Genomic DNA, 24,952 nt, shown 5'->3' on the forward strand with positions numbered 1-24,952 from the left:
ATAGTTGAGGAGAGGCCTCGCATGCTAGCAGGGGGCAACGTTGTCAGATTTAGTGAAGAAAATATAGGACGTAAAGCTAAATTTGAATTTCAGATAACCAACAAATAATTTTTAGTATGTCTATGCGCTATTTTATCTGCCATCCCTAGAAGGGAGTGCTTTCATTGGCTGAGTTTGAAGACTCGTAGGAGGCCGGGAGAGCTCCCTCTGTGAGGCTTGGGTACAGTGCATCTAGGCTGGGTCTCGTGGTGGGTGGAAGTCAGTGTCTGAAGTGGTCCTAGGAAATCTGTATTGTCTCAACAGGAAGTCTTCTGGACCCCTAAGCACTCATATCCCAGTCTACGAAAGGACAAACCATCTGAGACTAAAAATCTGAGACTACAGGGGAGATATATGGATTTTTAGACCCAGGTGACTTAGAAATGTTCGTTGTCTAGGTAGAGGCTTAGTACTTATGGTTTAATATATTTGGTAATTAAAATTCTTAATATAATCAGAAAAAAAACTCTATTAAAAATTCTTAATATAATTGAGATGTGATGGTGAAGGTTGTGTGTCACCTTGGCTGGGCCGTGATTCTCAGTGGTTTGGCAGTTAAGAAGTGATGTAGTTTGGTAGTTATGTAATGATGTAGTCATCCTCCATGATGTCATCTGATAAGATCAGCCACTCAGTTGTAAGGGGAGTTTCCTTGGGGATGTGGCCTGCATCCAATATACATATGGACATTCTGGCAAAGCTCAATTGCTTGCTCTAGATCCTGCATCCAGCTTGTCATCATCTGACCTCCAATTCTAGGGACTTAAGTCAGCAGCCTGGCATATTGCCTGCCAATTTTGGGTTCATCAGCCTCCACAGCTACATGAGTCAGCAGAACCCTCCAGCCTGATGCCTGACCCAGGGACTTGGGACTCGCCAGCCTCTAAACCATGTCCTTGAGATAAATCTCTTTCTATTTATACACACTTCACTGGTTTTGCTTCTCTAGAAAACCCAGCATAAGGCAAAGGATAAGATAACTTGTCTGCTATGTCAAACATTTTTTCTGCGCTGAGAGTGAGGGGAGGGCTTAAAGAACAAATTTACTTTCTTCTCTGATACTAGAAAAAGGGGAACACCATTGCTGGGACTATTAAAAAATGGCACCAGGCAGCTTGGGACTCCCTGGTAACTCAACTTTGTCCTGATGGCAGGTGAGCCCTGTGGAATAGTGTCATTCTCAGCCTACAGAAGAAAATTCAATTCCTTAGCACTTATCAAACTTTCTTTTCTTGAATTTAGGCAATTAATAGGGTTATTGGATGAGATAGGATTTTCTTTAAAAAAGTGATAATCTCTTTTCTTTTAAAGGCTCTAAAAAAAAGAATTTTCTTATCTGTTTTTTAATACTTGAGGTGTGCCAAGACTACTATGTCAGAACGCCGGAGTTTGAAAGAAGGGGGTGAGGGAGTGTCTCAAAGGCTATCTACCACCAAGAGGTTTCACAAATGCCATTTACATTCACTCATTCACCAGGGCTCAAGGCACAGCTCTGGGTTTTGAGTCTCAGAACCCACTTGAATTTTTTGACACTCCTTCTTCAAGGCAAACCCACACTAACCCAGTTCACAAAGACTTACGTAGAAACCAAAATACCTGAGTATCCATTTACAAAGAGAATGTGAAGGTCTCCCTGATACTGGGGAGGGCATCTCCAACCTACATAGACAGTCCACTCCAACCCCAAGGTTGCTTGGTGAGCAGGGGATAACAAGAATAGATGCTGTTAATCACTTAATGCATACTCAAAATTAATCGAATGCTAACAGTGACGGTTAGCCCTTGTCACACGATCCCATTTCATCCTCATACCTTCACCATGAGAAAAATATTATCCTCCTTTACTGATGCGAATACTGGCAACATATCATAGCTCATGGATTCTAAGAGGTACATTTTTCACATTTTGAATATCCTGAAAACAAAGTGCATCTTGCAATTGATTGTAAGATTTAATAAAATATTGTCAGTTTTTGTTTATTCGTCCATCAATTATTAAGTGCCCAGCATAGGCCGAACACTATGCAAAGACATGGAGATGGAGCAGTGTACGAAACATCAACTTCCCTGCTCTCACAAAATGTACAGTCTAGTGGGGAAGACCGCAAACCAGCAAACAAGCGAAACGTCAGCTTGAAAGTCTTGCTATGAAGAAAAAGAGCATGGAACTGTGATAGAGTATAAAATGGATGATAGGGTGGGGGCAGGGAAGACAGGGACTCAAGAATGGCTCTCTGAGGGGGTGACATTGGAGCTGAGACCTCAGAGCAGCCCAGTGGTCTTCACTATGATCTGTGGGACTACTGGGAGATAAGGGTCTCCTCAGCCCAAGGGACCAGCACCTCTGGTTGTGAGCAGCCCCATTTGGTGTTCCTTTGAGGGCTCCTGAGCAGTGTGGGGCTAACCTTGTGCAGCATGCTCCCAGCAGTGCTGAACAGATGAGTGGTGCCCACCACACATTGCTCCACCGTGATGTACTGAGCATAGCCAAGGAGGTACTCCCACCCCTGAACCCCTTCGTTAGCCCTGCAGGGCGTGGAGGGTTGCCTGTTACTGACAAGGAGCACAAGGAATGCTCTTGCAAGGTGCCCAGGAAGCATTCATTCAGTCCAAGAGGCAGCCAGGCAGGGTGGCCAACCCGAATCTCTGTGCTCACGTCAGGCACTTCTGTCCACCTGTAGCTTACAGGCCCTTTTTGGTGGTGTCCAAGGCAGGTGCAGAGTGACTGTCCTAACAGCAAACGTGCATTCTGCAAATTTAAGCTACGTCATTACTTTTTTAAATTTTATATCTCTTTAGTTATAAATCTATGCTTACAGATACTTTTGTTGTGTTGCTGGATGCCATTAAATCAATTCCAACTTAGCGGCCCCATGTGACATACTAGAATTACTCCATAGGGTTTTTTTTTTCTTTTTTGCAATGGTGCTGGGAGGAGTCTTTATTTATTTGTGCTTTACGTGAACGTTCACAGCTCAAGTTAATTTCTCACACAAAAATTTATACACATATTGTTTTGTGACATTAGTTGCGATTCCCACAATGTGACAGCACACTCCCCCTTTCCTCCTCGGGTTCCCTGTGTCCATTCAACCAGTTCCTACCCCTTGCTGCCTTCTCATCCTGCCCCCGGACAGTGCATTATTATTTTTAAATCCATTCCAGTTCGTTGCTGTAGAGTCGATTCTGCCTAAGTGACCCCATTTGTGTCAGCGTAGAACTGTGCTCCACAGGGTTTTCAGTGGCTGATTTTTGGGAATTAGATCACCAGGTTTTTCTTCTGAGGCACCTCTGGGTGGACTCCAACCTACAACCTTTTGGTCAGCAGCCAAGCACGTTCGCACCACCCAGGGTCTCCTATTTATAAAGACTTAACCTTAGAAACAGTTCATTGGGTTCAAAATCCATTCACAAGAAATTTCAAGATGACATTTGTTAATAGAAAAAAGGGGAAAGCCTTAAATATATAACTTCAATTGTCAAACATTTTTGAATGATTGGAAAAAACCATTAAAAAAAAATTTTTTTTAATCATCCACTTGTGTGAACAAAGTTGTTAAATAGTGAGGATGATCAAGGATTTGAAGAGATCTTCATTATGGCATCATGGTCAGGAATTGCATATGGCCATTTCAAGCATAAAACCTGATATAAAAAATTATACCCTGGAAAGCAAGCTCAAAGTTTCTCATTAAAAACTTTGAAAGTGTTTTCTTTGGGAGCTTTACACAAGTTTGATATTTAATATCTTCCCTAAAACCTAGTGTTTTCTCTTCTAGTGATTATGCACAGTGGTTAAGAGTCAGGCTGCTAACCGAAAGGTCGGCTGTTCAAGTCCACCAGCTGATCCTTGGAATCCCTATGAGGGAGTTCTACTCTGTCCTGTAGGGTCACTGTAAGTTGGAATTGACTTGAGGGCAATAGGTTTGATTTTTTTTTTTTGGTTAGTGATTGCTGTCATTAGGTGCCATCAAGTTGGTTCCAACTCACTGTGATCTTATGTACTACAGAACAAAACGCTGCCCAGTCCTGTGCCATGCTCACAATCATTGTTAGGCTTGAGCCTAGTGTTGCGGCCACTGTGTCAATCTATCTCATTAAGGGTCTTCCTCTTTTTTGCTGACCTCCTACTTTACCAAGCATGATGTCCTTCTCCAGGGAGTAATCCCTCCTGACAACATGTCCAAAGTATGTAAGACGCTGTCTCGCCATCCTTGCTTCTAAGGAGCCTTCTGGTGGTACTTCTTCCAAGACAGATTTGTTCGTTCTTTTGGCAGTCCATGGTTTTTCAATATTCTTTGCCAACACCACAATTCAAAGGCATCAATTCTTCTTCGGTCTTCCTTATTCACTGTCCAGCTTTCACATGTATACGAGGTGATTGAAAATACCACGGCTTGGGTCAGGTGCACCTTAGTCTTCAAGTGACATCTTTGCTCTTCAACACTTCAAAGAGGTCCTTTGCAGCAGATTTACCCAATGCAATGCATCTTTTGATTTCTTGACTGCTGCTTCCATGGGTGTTGGTTGTGGATCCAAGTAAAATGAAATCCTCAACAACTTCGATCTTTTCTCCGGCTATCATGATGTTGCTTATTGCCCCAGTCATGAGGATTTTTGTTAGTGATTACACAATATAAAAATATATAATTTTTTGTCACATTTCATATAAATGACCCCGAATTCCCTCCATTTTTCTTTGGCATACCTTATAAAGAAGATCATGTTCTAAGAGTAAAATGATACAGAGAAGGTCTGGAAATGTTACCTTACAAGATGAGTCAGCCTTGTGCAATGCGGGGGGAAGAGCATTCAAGCCTCAGAAACAGCATATGTGATGACCCTAAGAAGGCAGGGAAGGACTTGACAGACCAGAGGTGTTGAGGAGTGATGCCAGGTCCCACAGTGTGGATCTTAAATCCAAGAGCAGTGAGAGGTCACTGAACAGATTTAAGCAAGGATATGACTCAATCTGATTAACATTTTATAAATCTAATCTGTGTAGGGAATGGAATACTGAGGTACAAGAGTGGAAGGAGGAAGGTCATATAGGAAGTTACGGTGAGAGTCCAGGTGAGAGGCCAGGAGGAAAAGAGTAGGTCATTCCAAGGAGCATCTCAGAGGTAAAACCAACAGGACCTGCTGAGGGCATAGCTATGAGGGCGACAGAAAGGGAGGTTCAAGGAGGATGCCTGTACTTTTGGTTGAGCAATTGAGTAAATGCCATTTAGTGAGCAAGACTGAGGGATGGACAGTTTTAGAGAGAGAGCTGGGATCCAAAGCCTCAGGATAAATGATCTATACTTTTCAACAAAGGGCAAATACAGGGAGAATCTATAGAGTATAACAGCTTTAAGAGTCATATAAACCATTTATTCGGCTCTTAAGGTACAGACTGAAATATCTACAGATGAAACAGTATGATGTCTGGGCTTGGCTTCGAAAGAATTCAAGTGGGGGTAAGTAGAGGCATAGATGAAACACGAGATCGGTCACGAGTAGATAATTGTTGAAGCTGGGTGATGGGTACATGGGGTTTCCTTATGCTGTTCTACTTTCGTACATACTTGGAAGTTTCCATGGAACTGGATGAGATCACCTAATAAGAAGGAGTACCAAATGGAGAGAGACCCCAACTGGACCAGTAAACAACATCATGATGAAAGGAGAAAAAACGGAAGTTGTCAAGGATTTCATTTTACTTGGATCCACAATCAACACCCATGGAAGCTGTTGTTGTTGTTAGGTGCCAGCAAGCTGGTTCCGACTCATAGTGACCCTATGTACCACAGAATGAAACACTGCCCGGTCCTGCTCCATCCTCATGATCATTTTTATGCTTCAGCCCAGTGTTGCAGCCACTGTGTCAATCCATCTCGGTGAGGATCTTTCTCTTTTTTGCTCTCTACTTTACCAAGCATGATGTCCTTCTCCAGGGACTGATCCTTCCTGACAATGTGTCCAAAATATGTAAGACGCTGTCTTGCCATCCTTGCTTCCAGGGAGCATTCTGGTTGTACTTCCTCCAAGACAGATTTGTCTGTCTTTTTGGCAGTCCATGGTATATTCTACATTCTTCACCAACACCACAATTCAAAGGCATCAATTCTTCTTCTGTCTTCCTTATACATTCCAGCTTTCATATGCATATGATGCGATTGAAAACACCATGGCTTAGGTCAAGCGCACTTTAGTCTTCAAGCTGACATCTCTGCTTTTCAACACTTTAAAGAGGGCTTTTGCAGCAGATTTGCCCGATGCAATACATCTTTTCATTTCGTGACTGCTGCTTCCATGGGTGTTGATTGTGGATCCAAGTAAAATGAAGTCCTTGACAACTTCAAACTTTTCCCCATTTATCATGATGTTGCTTATTGGTCCAGTTGTGAGGATTTTTTTTTTTTTTTTTTTCTTTACGTTGAGCTGTAATCCATACTGAAGACTGTGGTCTTTGTTCTTCATCGGTAAGTGCTTCAAGTCCTCTTCATTTTCAGCAAGCAAGGTTGTGTCATCTGCATAAAGCAGGTTGTTAATCAGTCTTCCTCCAATCCTGATGCCCCGTTCTTCTTCATATAGTCCAGCTTCTAGGATTATTTGCTCAGCATACAGATTGAATAGGTATGATGAAAGGTTACAACCCTGACGCACACCTTTCCTACCTTTAAACCACAAGCATCTCCTTGTTCTGTCCGAACAACTGCCTCTTGGTCTATGTACAGGTTCCTCATGAGCATAATTAAGTGTTCTGGAATTCCCATTCTGCACCTTGTTATCCATAATTTGTTATGATCCACACAGTTGACTGCCTTTGCATAGTCAATAAAACACAGGTAAACATTTTTCTGGTAGTCTCTGCTGTCAGCCAGGATCCACCTGACATCAGCAATGATACCCCTGGTCCACATCCTCTTCTGAATCCAGCCTGAATTTCTGGCAGTTCTCTGTCGATATACTGCTGCAGCCACTTTTACTTGCTTGTGATATTAATGATATTGTTCAATAATTTCTGAATTCGGTTGGATCACTTTTCTTGGGAATAGGCATAAATATGGACCTCTTCCAGTCAGTTGGCCAGGTAGCTGTCTTCCAAATTTCTTAGCATAGATGAGTGAGCATTTCCAGAGCTGCATCTGTTTGCTGAAATATCTCAAATGATATTCCATCAATTCCTGGAGCTTTGTTTTTCACCAATGGCTTCAGCACAGCTTGGACTTCTTCCTTCAGTACCATCGGTTCCTGATCATATGCTACCTCTTGAAATGGTTGTATGTCAACTATTCTTTTTTGGTGTAATGACTCTGTGTATTCCTTCCATCTTTTTTTGATGCTTCCTGCATTGTTTAATACTTTCCTCATAGAATCCTTCACTAATGCAACTCGCGGCTTGAATTTTTTCTTCAGTTCTTTCAGCCTGAGAAACGCTGAGCGTGTTCTTCCCTTTTGGTTCTCTATCTCCAGCTCTTTGCACGTGTCATTATAACACTTTTACTTTGTCTTCTAGAGCCGCCCTTTGAAATCTTCTGCTCAGTTCTTTTATTTCATTTCTTCCTTTTGCTTTAGCTGCTCAACGTTCAAGAGCAAGTTTCAGAGTCTCTTCTGACATTCATTTTGGTCTTTTCTGTCTTTTTAATGACCTCTAGCTTTTTTCGTGTATGATGTCTTTGATGTCATTCCACAACTTTAGTCATTAGTGTTCAACGTGTCAAATCTATTCTTGAGATGGTCTCTAAATTCAGGTGGGATATATTCAAGGTTGTACTTTGGCTCTCGTGGACTTGTTCTAATTTTCTTCAGTTTTAACTTCCATATGAGCAATTGATGGTCTGTTCTGCAGTCGGCCCCTGGCCTTGTTTGGACTGATGATATTGAGCTTTTCCACTGTCTGTTTCAACAGATGTAGTCGATTCGATTCCTGTGTATTCCATCTGGTGAGATCCATGTGTATAGTCACCATTTATGTTGGTGAAAAAAGGTATTTGCAGTGAAGAAGTCATTGGCCTTGCAAAATTCTATCATGCGATCTCCAGCATCATTTCTATCACCAAGGCCATATTTTCCAACTTCTTGTTTCCAACTTTTGCATTCCAATCACCAGTAATTATCAATGCATCCTGATTGCATGTTTGATCAATTTCAGACTGCAGAAGCTGGTAAAAATCTTCAATTTCCTCAGATTTGGTCTTAGTGGTTGGTGCATACTTTTGAATAATAGTCATATTAACTGGTCTTCCCTGTAGGCTTATGGATATTATCCTTTCACTGACAGCGTTGTACTTCAGGATAGATCTTGAAACGTTCTTTTTGATGACAAATGCAATGCCATTCCACTTCAAGTTGTCATTCCCAGCATAGCAGACCGTATGATTGTCTGATTCAAAATGGCAATACCAGTCCATTTCAGCTTACTAATGCCTAGGATATAGATGTTTATGTGTTCCATTTCATTTTTGACAATTTCCAATTTTCCTAGATTTGTATTTCATACATTCCATGTTCTAATTATTAATGGATGTTTGCAGCTATTTCTTCTCATTTTGAGTCATGCCACTTCTGCAAATGAGAGTCCCAAAAGCTTTACTCCATCCATGTCATTAAGGTTGACTCTACTTTGAGGAGGCAGCTCTTCCCCAGTCATCTTTAGAGTGCCTTCCAACCTGGGGGGGGGGGGGCTCATTTTCCGGCTCTATATCAGACAATGTTCCGCTGCTATTCATAAGGTTTTCACTGGCTAATTCTTTTCAGAAGTAGATTGCTGGGTCCTTCTTCCTAGTCTGTCTTAGTCTGGAAGCTCAGCTGAAACCTGTCCGCCATGCGCAACCCTCCTGGTATCGGAATACCAGTGGCATAGCTTTCAGCATCACAGCAGCACGCAAGCCCCCACAGTACAAAAAACTGACAGATACACGGGGGCCCATGGAAGCAGCAGTCAAGAAATCAAAAGATGCATTGCATTTGGCAAATCTGCTGCAAAAGACCTCTGTAACATGTTGAAAAGCAAAGACGTCAGCTTAAAGACTAAGGTGCACTTGACCCAAGCCATGGTATTTTCAATCACATCATATGCAAATGAAAGCTGGACAATGAATAAGGAAAACAAAAGAAGAACTGATGCCTTTGAATTGTGGTGTTGGCGAAGAATATTGAATATACCATGGACTGCCAAAGGAATGAGCAAATCTGTTTTGGAAGAAGTACAACCAGAATGTTCCTTGGAAGCAAGGATGGCAAGACAGCATCTTACATACTTTGGACATGTTATCAGGAGGGATCAGTCCCTGGAGGACATCATGCTTGGTAAAGTTGAGGATCAGCAAAAAAGAGGAAGACCCTCAATGAGATAGATTGACACAGTGGCTGCAACAATGGGCTCAAGCATAACAATGATTGTGAGGATGGCGCAGGACTGGGCAGTGTTGCATTCCGTTGTACATAGGGTCACTAAGAGTTGGAACCAACTGAACATCATCTAACAACAGCGCAAATGGAAGGAGACTCCAAACTGAGGGGGGAAGTGTTAGACCACTGGATAAAAACCGATAAGCCCAGTGCCATCCTGGAGTTTATATTCCTTGAGGAGGAGATAATAAACAAGTAAACAAATATGACAGACTTAGAGCAACGTAATAAAGAAAAACAGTGATGTGATAAAGCGGGAGTGGGGGAGGATAATACTAGAGTGGCCACAAACATCTGAACCAGGAGTGATTTTTTCATTGAGAACTGACTGACAGGTGCCAAGCAGAAAATAATAGTGGTGCTTTTCAAATCCTTTCCTTTCTACTTTTTAATTTATAAACAAATCTAAATTCATGGCCATAGTATTCTATTCTATTCAGGGAAATTTTTTTTTACTTAAAAGCTTTTGCTTCCCTTCTTCCCATTGTTTTTTTCCCATTCAAAAATTTAAACACAAATTGTTTTGTGACATTGATTGTAAATCTTGCAATATGTCAGTACTCTCCCCCTTTCCCTTTCCACCCCGGGTTCTTCATGTCCATTGGTCCAGTTTTCCTGTCCCTTCCTGCCTTCTCATCTTTGCTTTTGGACGGGTGTTGCCCATTTGGTCTGTATACTTGATTGAACTAACAGCACACTCCTCACATGTGTTATTGTTTTATAGGTCTATCTAATCTTTGGCTGAAAGATGGACTTCAAGAGTGGCTTCAGTTCAGAGTTAGCAGGGTGTCTGGGGGCCATAGTGTCTGGGATTTCTCCAGTCTCTGTCAGACTAGTAAGTCTGGTCTTTTTTTGTGAATTTGAATTTTGTTCTACATTTTTCTCCCTGTCCTCCCAGGACCCTCTGTTGTGATCCCTGTCACAGCAGTTGGTGGTGGTAGCTGGGCACCATCTTATTCTTCTGGGCTCAGGCTAGTGTTTCATGTGGTCCATTATTTTCCTTGTGTCTTTGGTTTTCTTCATTCTCCTTTGCTCCGAACATGATGAGACCAATAGATTATCTTAGATGGCCACTTCCAAGTTTTTAAGACCCTACATGCTACTTACCAAAGTACGATTAGAGCATTTTCTTTATGAACTGTTACGTCAATTGACCTAGATGTCGCCCGAGACCATGGGCCCCCGCCCTCAGCCCCAGTAACTCAGTCCCTCAAGGTGTTTGGATGTGTCTAGGAAGCTTCTATAGATTTGCCTTGGTCATGTTGAGCTGCTTTCCCCTATAATGTGTGTTGTCCTTCCCTTCGCCAAAGTTAACTTGTCTTCTACCTAGTTAGTGATTTCCCCTCCCCAACCGTCTCCTCTTTATAACCATCCAGGATTGTTTCTTTCTGTGTGTAAACCTTTTCTTGGGTTTTTAATAGTAGTCTCACACAGTATTTGTCCTTTTGTGATTTATTTCACTCCACATAATGTTCTATAGATTCATTCACGATGTTTCACAGATTCATCATTGTTCTTTATTGTTGCATAGTATTCCATTGTATGTATGTACCTTAATTTGTTTATCCATTCATCTGTCGATAGGCATTTAGGTTCTTTCCATCTTTTTGCCGTTGTAATGTTGCAATGAACATGGGTGCACATGTCTATTCGTGTGATGGCTCTTATTTCTCTAGGTTATATCATTGTTCTTTATTGTTGCATAGTATTCCATTGTATGTACGTACCTTAATTTGTTTATCCATTCATCTGTCGATAGGCATTTAGGTTCTTTCCATCTTTTTGCCATTGTAATGTTGCAATGAACATAGGTGCACATGTCTATTCGTGTGATGGCTCTTATTTCTCTAGGTTATATTTCTAGGAGTGGGATTGCTAGATCTTATTTCTAGCTTTCTAAGGAAACGCCATGTCATTTTCCAGAGTGGTTGTACCGTTTTACATTCCCACAAGCAGTGCATAAGAGTTCCAATCTGCCCGCAACCTCTCCAACATTTGCTATTTTCTGTTTTTTAGATTAGTGCCAGTAATGTTGGGGTGAGATGGTATCTCAATGCAGTTTTGATTTGCATTTTTCTAAAGGATAATGATCTCGAGCATTTCCTCATATGTCTACTAACACCTGAACGTCTCTTTTGGAGAAGTGTCTGTTCATATCCTTTGTCCATTTTTTAATTGGATTATTTACCTTTTTGTTGAGGTGTTGAAATAGTCTATAGATTTTAGAGATTAGGTCCTCGTCAGATATATCATAGCCTAAAAATTTTTACCAGTCTGTAGGTTCTCTTTTGGTGAGACTTTTTTTTTTTTTTTTAACTCTGAATTTTGAGGACATTATTAGGCTAAGGTTCTAGAAGTTGTGACAATTTAGAACTGACTCCTGTGCCTTTGGAACCGTTTGCTGCCCTGGCAGTTCTCCTCCCCTCATCATCTGGACTCTACAATTCCCTTTTTCCCTTCAGCTACAGTTCTTGCCGTTCTTGGGACTTCAAAGCCCCCCTGCCAGTGCTATTCCCTATTCAAGGCAATGCTTCCAGATATCCTAAGTCCCATGAGGGCAGGAACATTGCTTGTGTTGTTCACTGTAGTATTCCCAGCACCTAGGATTGTGCCTGGCACATAGTTGGCACTCAGTAAATATTTGCTCAATTAAAAAACTTCCTGAAGCCACTAGATAGGTAACCAGATACATATCCAGGTGCCTAAGTACTAGATCCTACAGCTAGAAAGGTCTTGTGGCCTCCCTTCACGCGGATAACATTATTATTCCCATTTTACAGATGGACAGTTGAGTTGGTTCACATAATCCAAGATCAGGACTATTTCACTGAAAATACTCTTTCCCTTCCTTAAAAATGTTTTTTAAAGCCAAGAAATAGAAGCAATGGAAACATCTAGCATACAAAAAGAATATTACCTACATCATTTAACATTCTTGAAGACATGACGAACTTAATTGATGTAGAACAGCCCTCCTGGATAAATTCAACAACAAATATTTTGGTTTCCCCAAAACAAAGCAAAACAAAACAAAAAAAGTCTTCTTGGCTCGAATGATAGGATTCTCGGCTGGCAGCTCAGCCGAGGCTTTTTTGCATATGTGCTTTTAGGATAGGCTGGTATCTGAGTGTGTTCTGCACAGCAACCACGGACACTTAACACTCATTAAATAATAATGAAATAGAAGGTCTGGATTTTTTTGTTTCTCCTGGGTCTGTTCCTCACTTCAGTGACCTTGGACAAATATACTCCCTCCCTCATATTCGATTTCCATATATCTGTTCTAGGATAATGTTTATGACTAAAACGCTTTGTGAGATCTTCAGACTACAAACAGCGGTTAGTACCCCTCATCTATGAAATTTATCTCCTTTACTATTTTATGGGATGTCTGCAAGACCCTTCTGCTGAAAATCTTCACAGAGAGTTGTGAAGCGTTGTCAGTGCCATCTGGGGATGGTTCAGATTTCTAAGGCCTAACAACTGGCAAATAATGTGCACAACATGAATCATGGAGAGTGTTTCCCACGCTACAGACAACTGAAAAATGAGTAAATGTAATAAGCCCCAAACCACGTTTCTTATTTCTGCCGTTTTCTGCCTCGTCTAAACTATGCAGAAGCTGACAACATCTGAGTACCCGTTCCAATGCCTTCTGAAGCAATGCTACCGAGCCCTACTATTGAGACGGTGAAAAGGCCCCCACTGGCTGGCAGACGCTGCCAGGTCTGGTCCTCGGGCCCGGATGCAGTTAACTGTGTGTTCCATACACTGTTTGAGACGCTTACAAAATACAGCCATCTTGCAGGAGGCACTCCAGCCCCGGAAAAGGGCGAGCCCCGTGCCCTCAACCCTGGAGCCCGCCAGCTGCGATGGCTCCCCGGTGGCCGAGACCGCGCTGCCGCCCGCGACCTGCACCCCGCGCACCGGCGACCCGCCGCGGCCAAGGCACAGACTAAGCAGATAAAGTTGTCTGCCGGCCGCGGCCCGACCCGCAGGTCCGAGCCGGGCAAACGCGCCCCAGACCCGGCCGCAGTTCGCCCGGAGGGAAAGCGGGACGAGGGCCTGACAGCTTTCCAGCAGTCCCATCCGAAAGTGGGCGAGGAACCACGGAGCTGCTATTTGCAGGCTTCCTGTTGGGTAGTGCTCTCGATGGGGCGCGGCGACCCGGCGGGCCGCGACCGCCTCCCCGCCCCCACGCCGCCCGGGGCCCTCGCGGGCGCGCGCCGGGGCTCGCGCGCGCCCTCCTCTCCCGCGCGGCCCGAGACGCCCGCAGGCCGGGCGTTCACCCGTCGCGTCTCCTCCCGCCCCCCTCCCCCCTCCCGTCCCCTTTGGCGCCCCAAACCCGGGCTTCGGGGGCTCGACGACGTGTGCGAACGGAGCGGGGCGGGAAGGCGAGGCTGGGGAGCGGGGTTCAGGCGGGGGCGAGCGGCCGTCTCGGCGGAGAGCCGGCGGCCCCTGAGCATGTCTTTTGTGTTTGTACACACACGGCGCGAGGCAGCCGGGAGGAGGGAGCGGGCGGCGCGCGGGGGAGGGGCGAGCACGCGCGAGCGAACGGGCGCGCGGGGGGAGGGGCGGGGGCGGGACGCGAGCGGGGGAGCGGGGGCGGGGCCGAGCCTTCCCTCCATTGTGTGTGATTGGCTGGCGCGCGGCGCGGGGGCGGGGCGGCGTGTGTTGGGGGATAGCCTCGGTGTCAGCCATCTTTCAATTGTGTTCGCAGCCGCTACCGCGCCGCCGTCGCTCTCTAACGCCAGCGCCGCCTCTCGCTCGCCGAGCTCCAGCCGAAGGAGAGGGGGGTAAGTTTCCCCGTCTGCCCGCTTTCCCGGAACCGAGCACCGCTTCCCGTCAGCCCCAAGCAGAGCCTTGGTGGCGCGGGGAGGGTACCCGCAGCCCCTCCGGCTTAGCCCACAAACTTTTTGGCCCAGAAACGGAGGTGAAGAGCGAGTTTCCCTCTCTCCTCAGGCGGCGGCAGCTCCCCAGTCTCTCGCCGCCTCAGCCCAACAGCAGCAACCGCCGCGGCGCCGAGCCTGCTCGCCCTCCTCCCCGCGCCCCTAGCTCCCCTTTCTTCGGTGAAATCCCTCCCGCCGCCCCTTCCCCGGACCCCAGACCTTCACCACGACCCGCGCGGGCGTCTTAACTACCGCCCCCGGGTCCCGGCCCCCAGTTTTCGGGCGGGAAAGGGGTGGAAATCGCCGCGGCTTCCCACCCTGGGGTAACTCGCTTTTTGCTGCTTCCCCACAGTTGTTGCTAAGCTTCACCATCTTGTCTCTCTTTGGTCACCGATCATATTTTCTCCCCCGTTTCTCTCTTCCCCATTTCAAACAAGGAGGAAAATTTTTAAAGAGGGAATTTTTTTTCCTTTTTTGGAGAAGCGGAAACTTGATGTATTTGAAATGCAAAAAACTTTTGCATTTTGGAGGGCGGCACGTGGCAGGGGATCAGGGTATTTTCGAGCGATTTTGGTGTTTTGTCTCTTAGGAAGGGAATCGGATACGTTTTGCGATTGTTTCCATCTTGTTCTGGTCGGGGAGCCGTGTTTGTGCCTGCGCGAGACGCTGGGAGCGAGGTGGGCAGGCTGGGGGACCCTGGGCCGGGGGGCCCCGAGGAGGCAAACCCAAAAGTTTATGTGGTGCTTGGGGTAGACCAGCCGGCCGAGCTCGTGCGGGAATTAAAGCCTGGGTGCGGGGCGCTGTTTTTTTTTTTTTTCCTCCCAATCCGAAGCTTGTTTTGGACTAGAAGGAAGATAGTGCTTTGTAGAATGCTCGCTGGTGCTAGCTGCTGTTCCTCTCCTGTTTTGCGAGCTGCCTTTTTGTCGACATAACTGGAAAGATGCAAAACCATGAACGTTTTCAGATATTTACAGCGATCCATCAACTGCCAGACGCGGGGGCGGGGGGGGGGCTAAAGCCCTTTTTGCTGTAATTTGAGTCGACCTCTCTGTGGTTTGTGGCTTCGTTCTTTTGACTTGTCGGTGAATCAAATGTTTACAGACATTTCTAATTTCTGCTTTAATTAAAGAAATTGGAGCAAAGACTGCTGGGGTCTTTTTGTTTTGCTCTTTGTTACTCATGATTGGTATTTTGAGAGATGATTGGTATTAATGCTAACAGTTTGTTTTAAGAAGTGGTATTTAGATGGTAGACGTAATCTGTACGCTTTTAAATTACATAACATTACGGACTTTTTTTTTTATATACCGTAATTTCCAGATTTGGGGAAGGGATACAGAAAAACTTATATGTTTGGTAGTTGAATATAGTGGTTTTTTTTTTTTGTTTTTTTTTGTTTTTTTTTTTTGATGCTGGTAGGTAAGTGAGGAGGTCTCTATACCATGGCTCGTACAAAGCAGACCGCCCGCAAATCAACCGGTGGTAAAGCACCCAGGAAGCAACTGGCAACAAAAGCCGCTCGCAAGAGTGCGCCCTCTACTGGAGGGGTGAAGAAACCTCATCGTTACAGGTATTAAAACAGAAGAGGGAAAGAAATGCGGGACAGAGGTGATCTCCTGCAGCAGTATCCGTATAATCTAACAAAAAGGTGGATAACAAGCAAACTTTTTGCTTTGGAGAGACTGATGTGTTTTCCTGTCTTGATTATTTCCTAATACTTGAGGGAGAAGGATATAAAGCCTTAGGTTTTATTAGGAATATGTTTTAATTTTGAAGCCGTAATCTGACCCTTAGGCCTAAGGAGACTTAATACATCAATAATGTCAATGGAATATTAACATTTAGTTACTAAAGTGGTAGAAGTTTTTAATGGTAATGTGTTTTTAAAATGCATTTTGGGGGGATATCTTTGCTTTAGGTAAAAAAATAATAATCAAGTTTAGTTTGTTTTTTTGTTTGTTTGTTTTTGAGTAAAGTGGTCCCAGGCTCTCGTTTACTTTCACTGGTTTATTTCCTTCAGTATTAGCTCATTTGGTTTTGAACTATCTGAGCAGTGTTGTTAAGGACATCTACCATTAGAGGGCAGAAGTTGTCCATCTTAGGTGGCTTCTGTCTGCAGATGATTTTATGGTTAACCTAAAATAAAAGCTCATGCAGTGGAAGAAATAAGTCAGAATTAGAGATAAATTTCTTGCTGACAGTCACTTAGTAATAAACTTTTCCATATGGAAGAAACACTGCACAATTATGACAACTGAAACTTAATAATTTATGAGGGATGGGCAGTAGTCAAAGTATTCTGGGATACTGAACCTAAACACCACAAGTGTATTTTTAAATAAAATCTCATTGAGTTGTGTTGGTGGGTCTTGAAGAGCTTTTAAAAGAATTGAGAGTTGAGATGGGAAGGGGGAGAGTAGAAAGAAATTGAGGAGAGTGTTCCCTGAACAGTCTTGACTTCTTTATTAATGGCAACTGATACCTTCCGGAGCCGTAATTAAAACAGAAGTTAGTGATTCATATGTACAAGTTCAAAGTTGAAGAAAATAAATGGAACTTTGATAAGCTCCCTGGCAGGAACCTACTTTAGTTTTGTACTTTTTTATTTTAAAGTTACTGTTACTGTTTGTTAGACTTGAATGTTGAGGTCATAAATTGGACAGTGAAATTTGATACGGAAGGTGAATACGAGCTGAATGTTTTGTTTTTAATTTGTGTTTCTTTGAAGCTGGCTGATTATCTTTTTGTGTTTGGTAACAATTTCTTTCTTCCTTTTCTTTTTTTTTTTTAAAGGCCTGGTACTGTGGCACTCCGGGAAATCAGACGTTATCAGAAGTCCACTGAACTTCTGATTCGCAAACTTCCCTTCCAACGTCTGGTGCGAGAAATTGCTCAGGACTTCAAAACAGATCTGCGTTTCCAGAGCGCAGCTATTGGTGCTTTGCAGGTAAAATGACAGGTCGGGGAGGCTCTGAGCATTTGAGTTCCTGACGTGTAGCAAGAACAGAACTAAATGTTTGTGTTTATGCAAGTTGGTCATCACTAGTTTATGAGGTAGGTGATAATCTTAATTTTACTGCTGACGAGATTTTAGAAAGGTTAAGTTGCTGTTATGTAAGTTGGTCATCACTAGTTTATGAGGTAGGTGATGATCTTAATTTCACTGCTGACGAGATTTTAGAAAGGTTAAGTTGCTGAAGTCATTTTCTTGGTTATCTAGTGCTCCTATGACAGAAATGCCACAAATGAGTGGTTTTAACAGAAATTCATTTTGTCACAGCTTAGGAGGCTAGAAGTCCAAACTGAGAGCTAGCTCTAGGGGAAATCTTTCTCTCCCTAGACAAAAGTCCTTATCTCTTCTGAGCTTCTGCTCCTGGGCAGTCTTTATGTGGTTTGGCATTTCTCTTCCCCCATCACTGCTTCTTCCCGTTTGTTCAATCTTTTATATTTTAAAAGAGATTGACTCAAGATGTACCCTGCACTAATCCTGCTCGTTAGCATAACAGAGAGACTCCATTCCTGAATGGGATTGTAACAACAGCTATAAACCAAAAACCAAACTCATAGGAACCCTATAGAACAGCGTAGAACTGCCCCATAGAGTTTCCAAGGAGTGCCTGCCAGATTTGAACTGCCAACCCTTTGGTTAGCAGCCATAGCACTTAACCACCATGCCACCAGGGTTTCCAAACAACAGGTATAGAGGTTAGGATTTACGGCACATGCTTTGGGTGAACATAATTGATAACATTCTACCTTGGCACGTGAAAAGTACATTCACCCTATCAAATCATCCCAAAAAGCTTAAATTAACTTCAGATCCAAAATCTCATTTTCTGAAGCATCTAAATCAGATATGGGTGAAATTTCAGGCATATTCCATCCCTGGGCAAAATTCCTCTTCATCTGTGAACCTGTGAAATCTAGAACACAAATTACCTGTTTCCAAAGTATAGTGGGAACAGGCACAAGGTAGACGTTTCTATTACCAGTGGGAGAAATTGGAGGGAAAGAAGGGCTAAAACCCAGCAGAATAAATTAGCTCTCAAGACATGAAAATAATGCTCTGTTCCCTGAGACCATCTGCTTGCCCTCTGAATTCTAGGTAGAGGGCCTTTGGCCCTGGGCTTCAGCTCCACCTTCTAGGCCCCCTGGGATGGTAACTCTGCTCCCTCGGCTTTAGGTACACCATTCTCCTAGTCTGTTTGAGTGGGGACCCCACCCCCTCATCCCTGGCAGCCCCCATTCTTCTGCCCCTTGGACATGTCAGCCCCACCCCCTCAGGTTTGAGCACTGGCCCCATATTCCAGCACACATTGGCTGTGGCCCCACACTCAGCAACTGAGTTAGTAAAGATTCAACTCTTTGAAACCGAGGAGGCTGTGGCCCCACTCTTTGAGATCCAGGTGACCAGGGTCCTGCCCTTTGAAACCAAGAAGGCCCTGCTTGCCTGCTCTTTCCAACAGTTCTGATCTCCCCAGCTGCTCCAGGGGTGGTCCTTTTCTTGGAGGAGGACAACAGATATAGTTCCTTTGGCCTGTTTCCTGCCTGTAGAATTCCAAAAAAAAGCAGACCAAATCCTTTCCTTTTGTTCTTTTTCTGTCCCCTTCAGTCTAAGCTTACAGGTTTTCTCCTGTGGTAGCTGTTTAGATCCATCAGTCACAGGTTTAATCTGTTTTAACAAAAGAGTGTGTAGTCACGTCCTTGGTGAACATTCTAGGACACATCCTTAGTTTGTACAACAGAATTTTCCCAATCTTTTAAGTTCTGTTTTCATTTTGCACAGTTCATTTTTAAGCCCATCTCTTTCGTCTCATGTTTTACGATAAGCAGCAAGGAGAAACCACACAGCCCATTTAAGATCTTGCTTAGAAATGTTCATTAGCCATATACCCAAGTTCATAGCTTACAAGTTCTACTTGCCACCAAACATTTCAACATAATTCAGACAGGTTCTTTGCCACTGAATAAACAGCATCACCTTTCCTCCATTGTCCAGTCACATGCTCATCATTTTCTTTTAAAGCCTTACCGGAAGCACATTTAACACCCACATTTCTAGCAACATTCTGGCTCCATACGTACCCTCTAAGACAATAGAGACTTTCTCTGTAGCTTCCTTCTGACCCCTCACCAGAATTGCCTTTGACATACATAGTTCTACCAACAGTCTCTTCAAGGCAATCTAGGCTTTCACTCTTAGCACCTTAAAACTCTTCCAGCTTCTACCTGTTACCCAAACCACTTCCACAGTTTAGGCGTCTATTAGAGCAGAACTCTGCTTCTTGGTCCCAAATTCTGTCTTAGTTATCTAGTGCTGCTGTAACAGAAATATACCGCAAATGGGTAGCTTTAACAAACATAAACAGGGAAAATGGCAACATCATAATTTCAACCCAAATCCATCTTTGATTCCAAAGTCTAGTGCACATTCCAACGTGCCATTTTGGAATTTGCACAGTAAATGTTGAAAGAATCCTCTGGTTTGGTTTATGGTGTGCTGCAGGACATTGAGATAGAGGACTAGCGGTCTGTGTTATAATTATGGTTTTTAGCAGCGGTGACCTGCGTGAAACAAATGCTTGAATGAATATTTTCCTGAACCTGAAGAGGCAGATGGAGGGTGCTTATTTAAAGAATTATTCATTGAGATAAAAGGACCAGTGAGTAGTGGTTGGGATTGGCTTGAGGGTAGAATGAGTTGCTTGAGGATGATACTGGACATGTAAAGGGTCAGGGATTTGAAGACTTGGAGTTCACTAAAGAGGATTATGGATTTCCACTTATATGGGAAGCATATTGAATTTAATCCTAGCTCCAGAGTGTCAGAGTTTTGAGAAATACTATTCTAGAGGTGGTTATGTGTTTGAAACATTTGTGGTTACGCCAAGATTAAAAACTTGAAATGCTCGTGAGTAACATATGCATTTGGGTGCAGCTATGACATCAATCAAGTAACCTGTTCTGTATTGTATATTTGACGTTTTTTAGACGTCTCAAAATGTGATGAGACCACCACCCCTGTCAGAAGCATATGGGAGAGGAGGGGTAGTTAAAAATGCAGATTGCTAGGCACCACCGCAGACCTGAATCACCATCTTCGGGGAGGGTCCAGAATCTCCATACACTCCATTGGAGGATTTTCAGGGCAGCTGTTGCTGTGCTAGCTTTTGCTTTATATGTGAGGGAGGTTTGATAGGTGGATTCTGCACTGAAGTGTAATTGGTTGAGCTGTTTCTATGGTTAGACTAAACTTCGTTTGATTGGTGAATTCTAGGAGTGAGTGTCCATTAAATTCTCATTGAGTTGAAATTACTGAAATTTCAACTATTGAAATCTCCCATGCTGTTACTTAAAACTTCTTAATTTTCTGTCTTGATAGCTGATTATCTTCAGTTCTCATGTTATTTAAAATTATTACAATTGCAAGTCACTTTTTCCTACTGTGTCTTAAATACAGAAACATCACTAAGATTCCCAAGCATTGACGTAAAGCTGCTAATTTTGTTATTTTTGTGTCAATTCTAGTTAGGGTTATTAGGACTGTGCTTAAAGAACACAGCACATTAAGCCCAGCATTTTTGACCTGTAGGCCTCCAAAGCTCTTAAGTGTCAGTAATAACAGCCTTGTAAATCTAGATTATGAAACAATCTCGGTCAAGGGCCATTGTCTTTGTAAAGTTATTCATCCAACAAACCATTCAATGGAAGAGTTTCCGTTTCTGCTTTAATAAGGTATGTATTTTATACTTGGCATTAGGGGTGGTTGTATTGGTTTTGAAGAAAGCATTTACCTGTGCTGCTGTGCTTAGGTATCTCTTACCTTGATTGGAAAGGGTGGTCTTTGTTTACAGGCTTTGGCTTTGTGTTTCTTTTTTTTCTACATACATTTTAGTTCTTAAAGATATGGAAATGGAGAATTTGCTTATAGAGATATAACAGAAGACAGCAGTTGAAATATAATTCCAGCTGTCACTTCTGTTTAATCACACTAAAAGGAGGGAAGGGGAAGGTAGGTAGTTAAGTGAGGGTGGTAAACCAGAAGCTAGTTTAGGTTTGCCGTAAGTTATCAAGAATTGACTAACTTAAAATTTAGCCTTTGCCTTTAATGCCTGAGAGTCTGAACTTATAGTATACTTTGGTGTTTTCAAATGGTGGAAGGGTCAGATAATAGGATACATATTAAAATGTTGTGAATTAATATTTTCCTGCAGTTGTGTGGTATTTTTAATTATGTTCATTGGATAATGGATTAATATGGCAGTCTTTAATTCCCATTACAGCCTTAATGTTTGAGTGACTTTGAGAGATTGGTAATAGAACCAGAAATATCTGGGTCATGGTCAAACCCCTTGTGGGTATTAAATCTTCTCCCTGAGCTGACCAGATACAACCCTATAAACAGGCTCCTGAGTTCTAAGGGAGCATTGAGAGCCCCAGCTACCATATCTGCGAAGCCCAGGGGAGCTGAGAGATCGTGCCATTCTAAATGGTTTCCAGAACTTGACCACAAGACCTGTTGGCCTGTCACATAACAGTTCCTAGTGCTGAATTTCCTTAAAGCATTCTAAGTTTGTATAATCCTCAGACATGCCAGGTTGAACTAAATTAAACTGGCTTCCTGCCTGTGGAACTTCAGTGCTATATGCTCATGTGTGTTGTGAATTCCCCACCCTCTAGAAAGACACCTACACCATGCCAAGTTTTCCAGACTTTTTAACCACTTCTAGAATAACTCAAGAATGAATTGCTGAATATTGAGGATTTTTGCTTTTTAACACTCAGAGTAGTAAGATCTGAGGGACAGCCTGCATTGAAAAGACATTTTAAAAAAGGATTAGATATACAAGTCAAGGCATTGGGAATATAAAATAAGGTCTCATCAGGTGGAGTCCTACTGGCACAGTGGTTAAGAACTATACAGCTGCTAACCAGAAGGTCACCAGTTCGAATCCACCAGCCACTCCTTGGAAATCCTACAGAGCAGTTCTACTCTGTCCTATAGGGTCGTTATGAGTCAGAATCAAGTGGATGGCAGCGGGTTTGGTTTTGTTTTTTAACATCAGGTAACTTAAGGACCTGAAAAGACGGCTGAAATACAAGGGCAATTAAGAGTGCCAGAGAATAAGGAGAAGCTCAGGGTTACCAGTACCTGGCAAGAGGAGTGCTTGCTTCTGCTTTCTCTTTCATGGAATCGTCTTAGGCTAGACCTTAAAAGGGAGGTAAATAAGATGAAGCTTTTGATAACAAATGCTAGAGAAAAATAGGTAGGGATAGTAACATTTTTATGGAAGAGTAGAGATAAGACAGCCATAGTGGTACACTGGTTAAGCACTTGGCTGCTAACCAGAAGGTCAGCAGTTTGAGTCTGCCTGCTGCTCTGAGGATAAAGATGTAGCAGCCTGCTTTCATAAAGCTTACAGCTTTGGAAACCCTATGGGGCAGTTTACTCTGTCCTGTAGGGTTTCTAAGTCAGAATCTATTCAGTGGGTTTAAGTTTTTTTGTGTTTTGTTTTGATGACCAAGGTTGAAGGTATAAATGTGTAGGAATTTTTTTTTTCCATAAAATTAAATAATGTAACCATTGGAGTTAATAACTGGTGTGTTAATACTTTTGAAAGTGGATTGTCAATTTTATTACAAAGTCAAAATTTTTGTTAAAAACAAAGCTAGCTTTTTCTGTGTACGTACCTTGTGTATTAGCATCATAGGCCTTAAATTGCTTAAGTTTGCTTAGTTTCATCATTATGTAAAGATTACAAAATGGGAGTGATTATTTTTTACTGGAATAAAAATTAACAACTATAAAAATTTACTTTCCCCCTAAATATATCTGGAACAGAGAAGTAACTTTTGCTTAGAGAGGGGACCAAAAAACTTCTCATTTAATGCTCCCACGCCACTAAATCAGTTAAAATGATGACTGGGAAAACAAGATGCCTAAGCAGATGTTTAATTTTTCAGGCATCTGTAAAATGTCTGAAAGTACTCTTGTGATAAAACTGAGGTCTAAAAGGAAAGATAGATGAGAGGACCGTACCATGGAAACCATTGTCACCTGTATTGCATTACTTGGCGAGGCAGAGGTTTAAACAGATCTTGAAGTGTGAGTAGAGTTTGGATTAAGAAGACTGGGCACAGAGTGGAGGGGATATTTGGATTAAATACATGATTCTGTTTGTAGGGATAAGAGAATGTTAGAGGAGTTTAAATTGGATTTCTTGTTTTCACTCAAGACATTTCCATTTACTAGAAATTAAACTCTGGTAATAATAAATTAATTGGACCCTTGTGTAATTGATGAAGATTTATAGACTTGAGCTTTTGACTTTTAATCAGCTGATTTTTCACTTTTGTCTCACGGTTTGAAAATGTAAGCATTTGGCAAAATAGTCAACATCTTCTAAAGTGTAGGTTTTTAGAGGATTTAAAAATGTCAGTTCTAATTCATAGTTGTATAGATATCTTACCTATTGGAAATAAGACCATTAATTTTTTTTTTTTTTTTTTTTTTCCTTCATTCCTGTTGTAGGAGGCAAGTGAGGCCTATCTGGTTGGCCTTTTTGAAGACACCAACCTGTGTGCTATCCATGCCAAACGTGTAACAATTATGCCAAAAGACATCCAGCTAGCACGCCGCATACGTGGAGAACGTGCTTAAGAATCCACTATGATGGGAAACATTTCATTCTTTTAAAAAAAATTCTCTTCTTCCTGTTACTGGTAGTTCTGAATGTTAGATATTTTTTTTCCATGGGGTTAAAAGGTACCTAAGTATATGATTGCAAATGGAAAAATAGGGGAAAGAAATCAGGTATTGGCAGTTTTTCCATTTTCATTTGTGTGTGAATTTTTAATATAAATGCGGGGACATAAAGCATTAATGCAAGTCAAAATGTTTCAGTGAACAAGTTTCAGCAGTTCAACTTTATAACAATTATAAATAAACCTGTTAAATTTTTCTGGACAATGCCAGCATTTGGATTTTTTTAAAACAAGTAAATTTCTTATTGATGGCAACTAAATGGTGTTTGTAGCATTTTTATCATACAGTAGATTCCATCCATTCACTCTACTTTTCTAACTGAGTTGTCCTACATGCAAGTACATGTTTTTAATGTTGTCTGTCTTCTGTGCTGTTCTGTAAGTTTGCTATTAAAATACATTAAACTATACTTGCTTTTGGTCTTTATTATCATCTTTATCCGTACAGTTAATTCACTTGCAATTTTTATGTGAATTAATTTGAATTTTATATTCAAACAATTTTGGTGTGGAAAGGAAACTGGAGCTACTGTCTTTCCTTTGATTTTTAGCTTTACAGATAGTAAATCTGTTTGCCAAAACCAGGTCTTCATTCTGGATATGTTGTATTCTAAATCAGTAATTCTCAAACCTAACTGATCAGCAGGATTGCTGGAAATACTTAGTAAAATCTGTGAAAGTGCATTTATAAACATGTACTACACTATTAGACTTTATGTATTTACTAGTAATGTAAATGAAAACATACAAATCTTGAACTCAAAAAATTAGTGCATTGGGGATGTGGCTATATGAAGGTGTAAGGCCTGGCAGCCTGGCAGGAACAGCCATTAGAAAACCTATGGGATGCGGTTCTGCTCTGA

General features: G+C 42.3%; 1 protein-coding gene across 2 annotated transcripts; it reads left to right on the top strand.

Moving 5' to 3' along the window:
• The first annotated feature begins 14,127 nt into the window (after window positions 1-14,127).
• On the top strand, window positions 14,128-24,499 carry LOC126066884 (histone H3.3A). Of its 2 annotated transcripts, XM_049868297.1 has the most exons (5): window positions 14,128-14,231; window positions 14,914-15,001; window positions 15,744-15,894; window positions 17,118-17,271; window positions 23,857-24,499. In XM_049868297.1, the coding sequence occupies exons 3-5, from the start codon at window positions 15,767-15,769 to the stop codon at window positions 23,983-23,985; spliced, it is 411 nt and encodes a 136-aa protein (XP_049724254.1). In that variant the 5' UTR covers window positions 14,128-14,231; window positions 14,914-15,001; window positions 15,744-15,766; the 3' UTR covers window positions 23,986-24,499. The 2 variants fall into 2 exon arrangements, with proteins under 2 accessions (XP_049724254.1, XP_049724253.1); XM_049868296.1 differs by lacking the exon at window positions 14,914-15,001.
• The last annotated feature ends 453 nt before the right edge of the window (window positions 24,500-24,952 follow it).

Source organism: Elephas maximus, chromosome 24 (assembly GCF_024166365.1).
Source record: "Elephas maximus indicus isolate mEleMax1 chromosome 24, mEleMax1 primary haplotype, whole genome shotgun sequence".
Classification (NCBI taxonomy): domain Eukaryota; kingdom Metazoa; phylum Chordata; class Mammalia; order Proboscidea; family Elephantidae; genus Elephas; species Elephas maximus.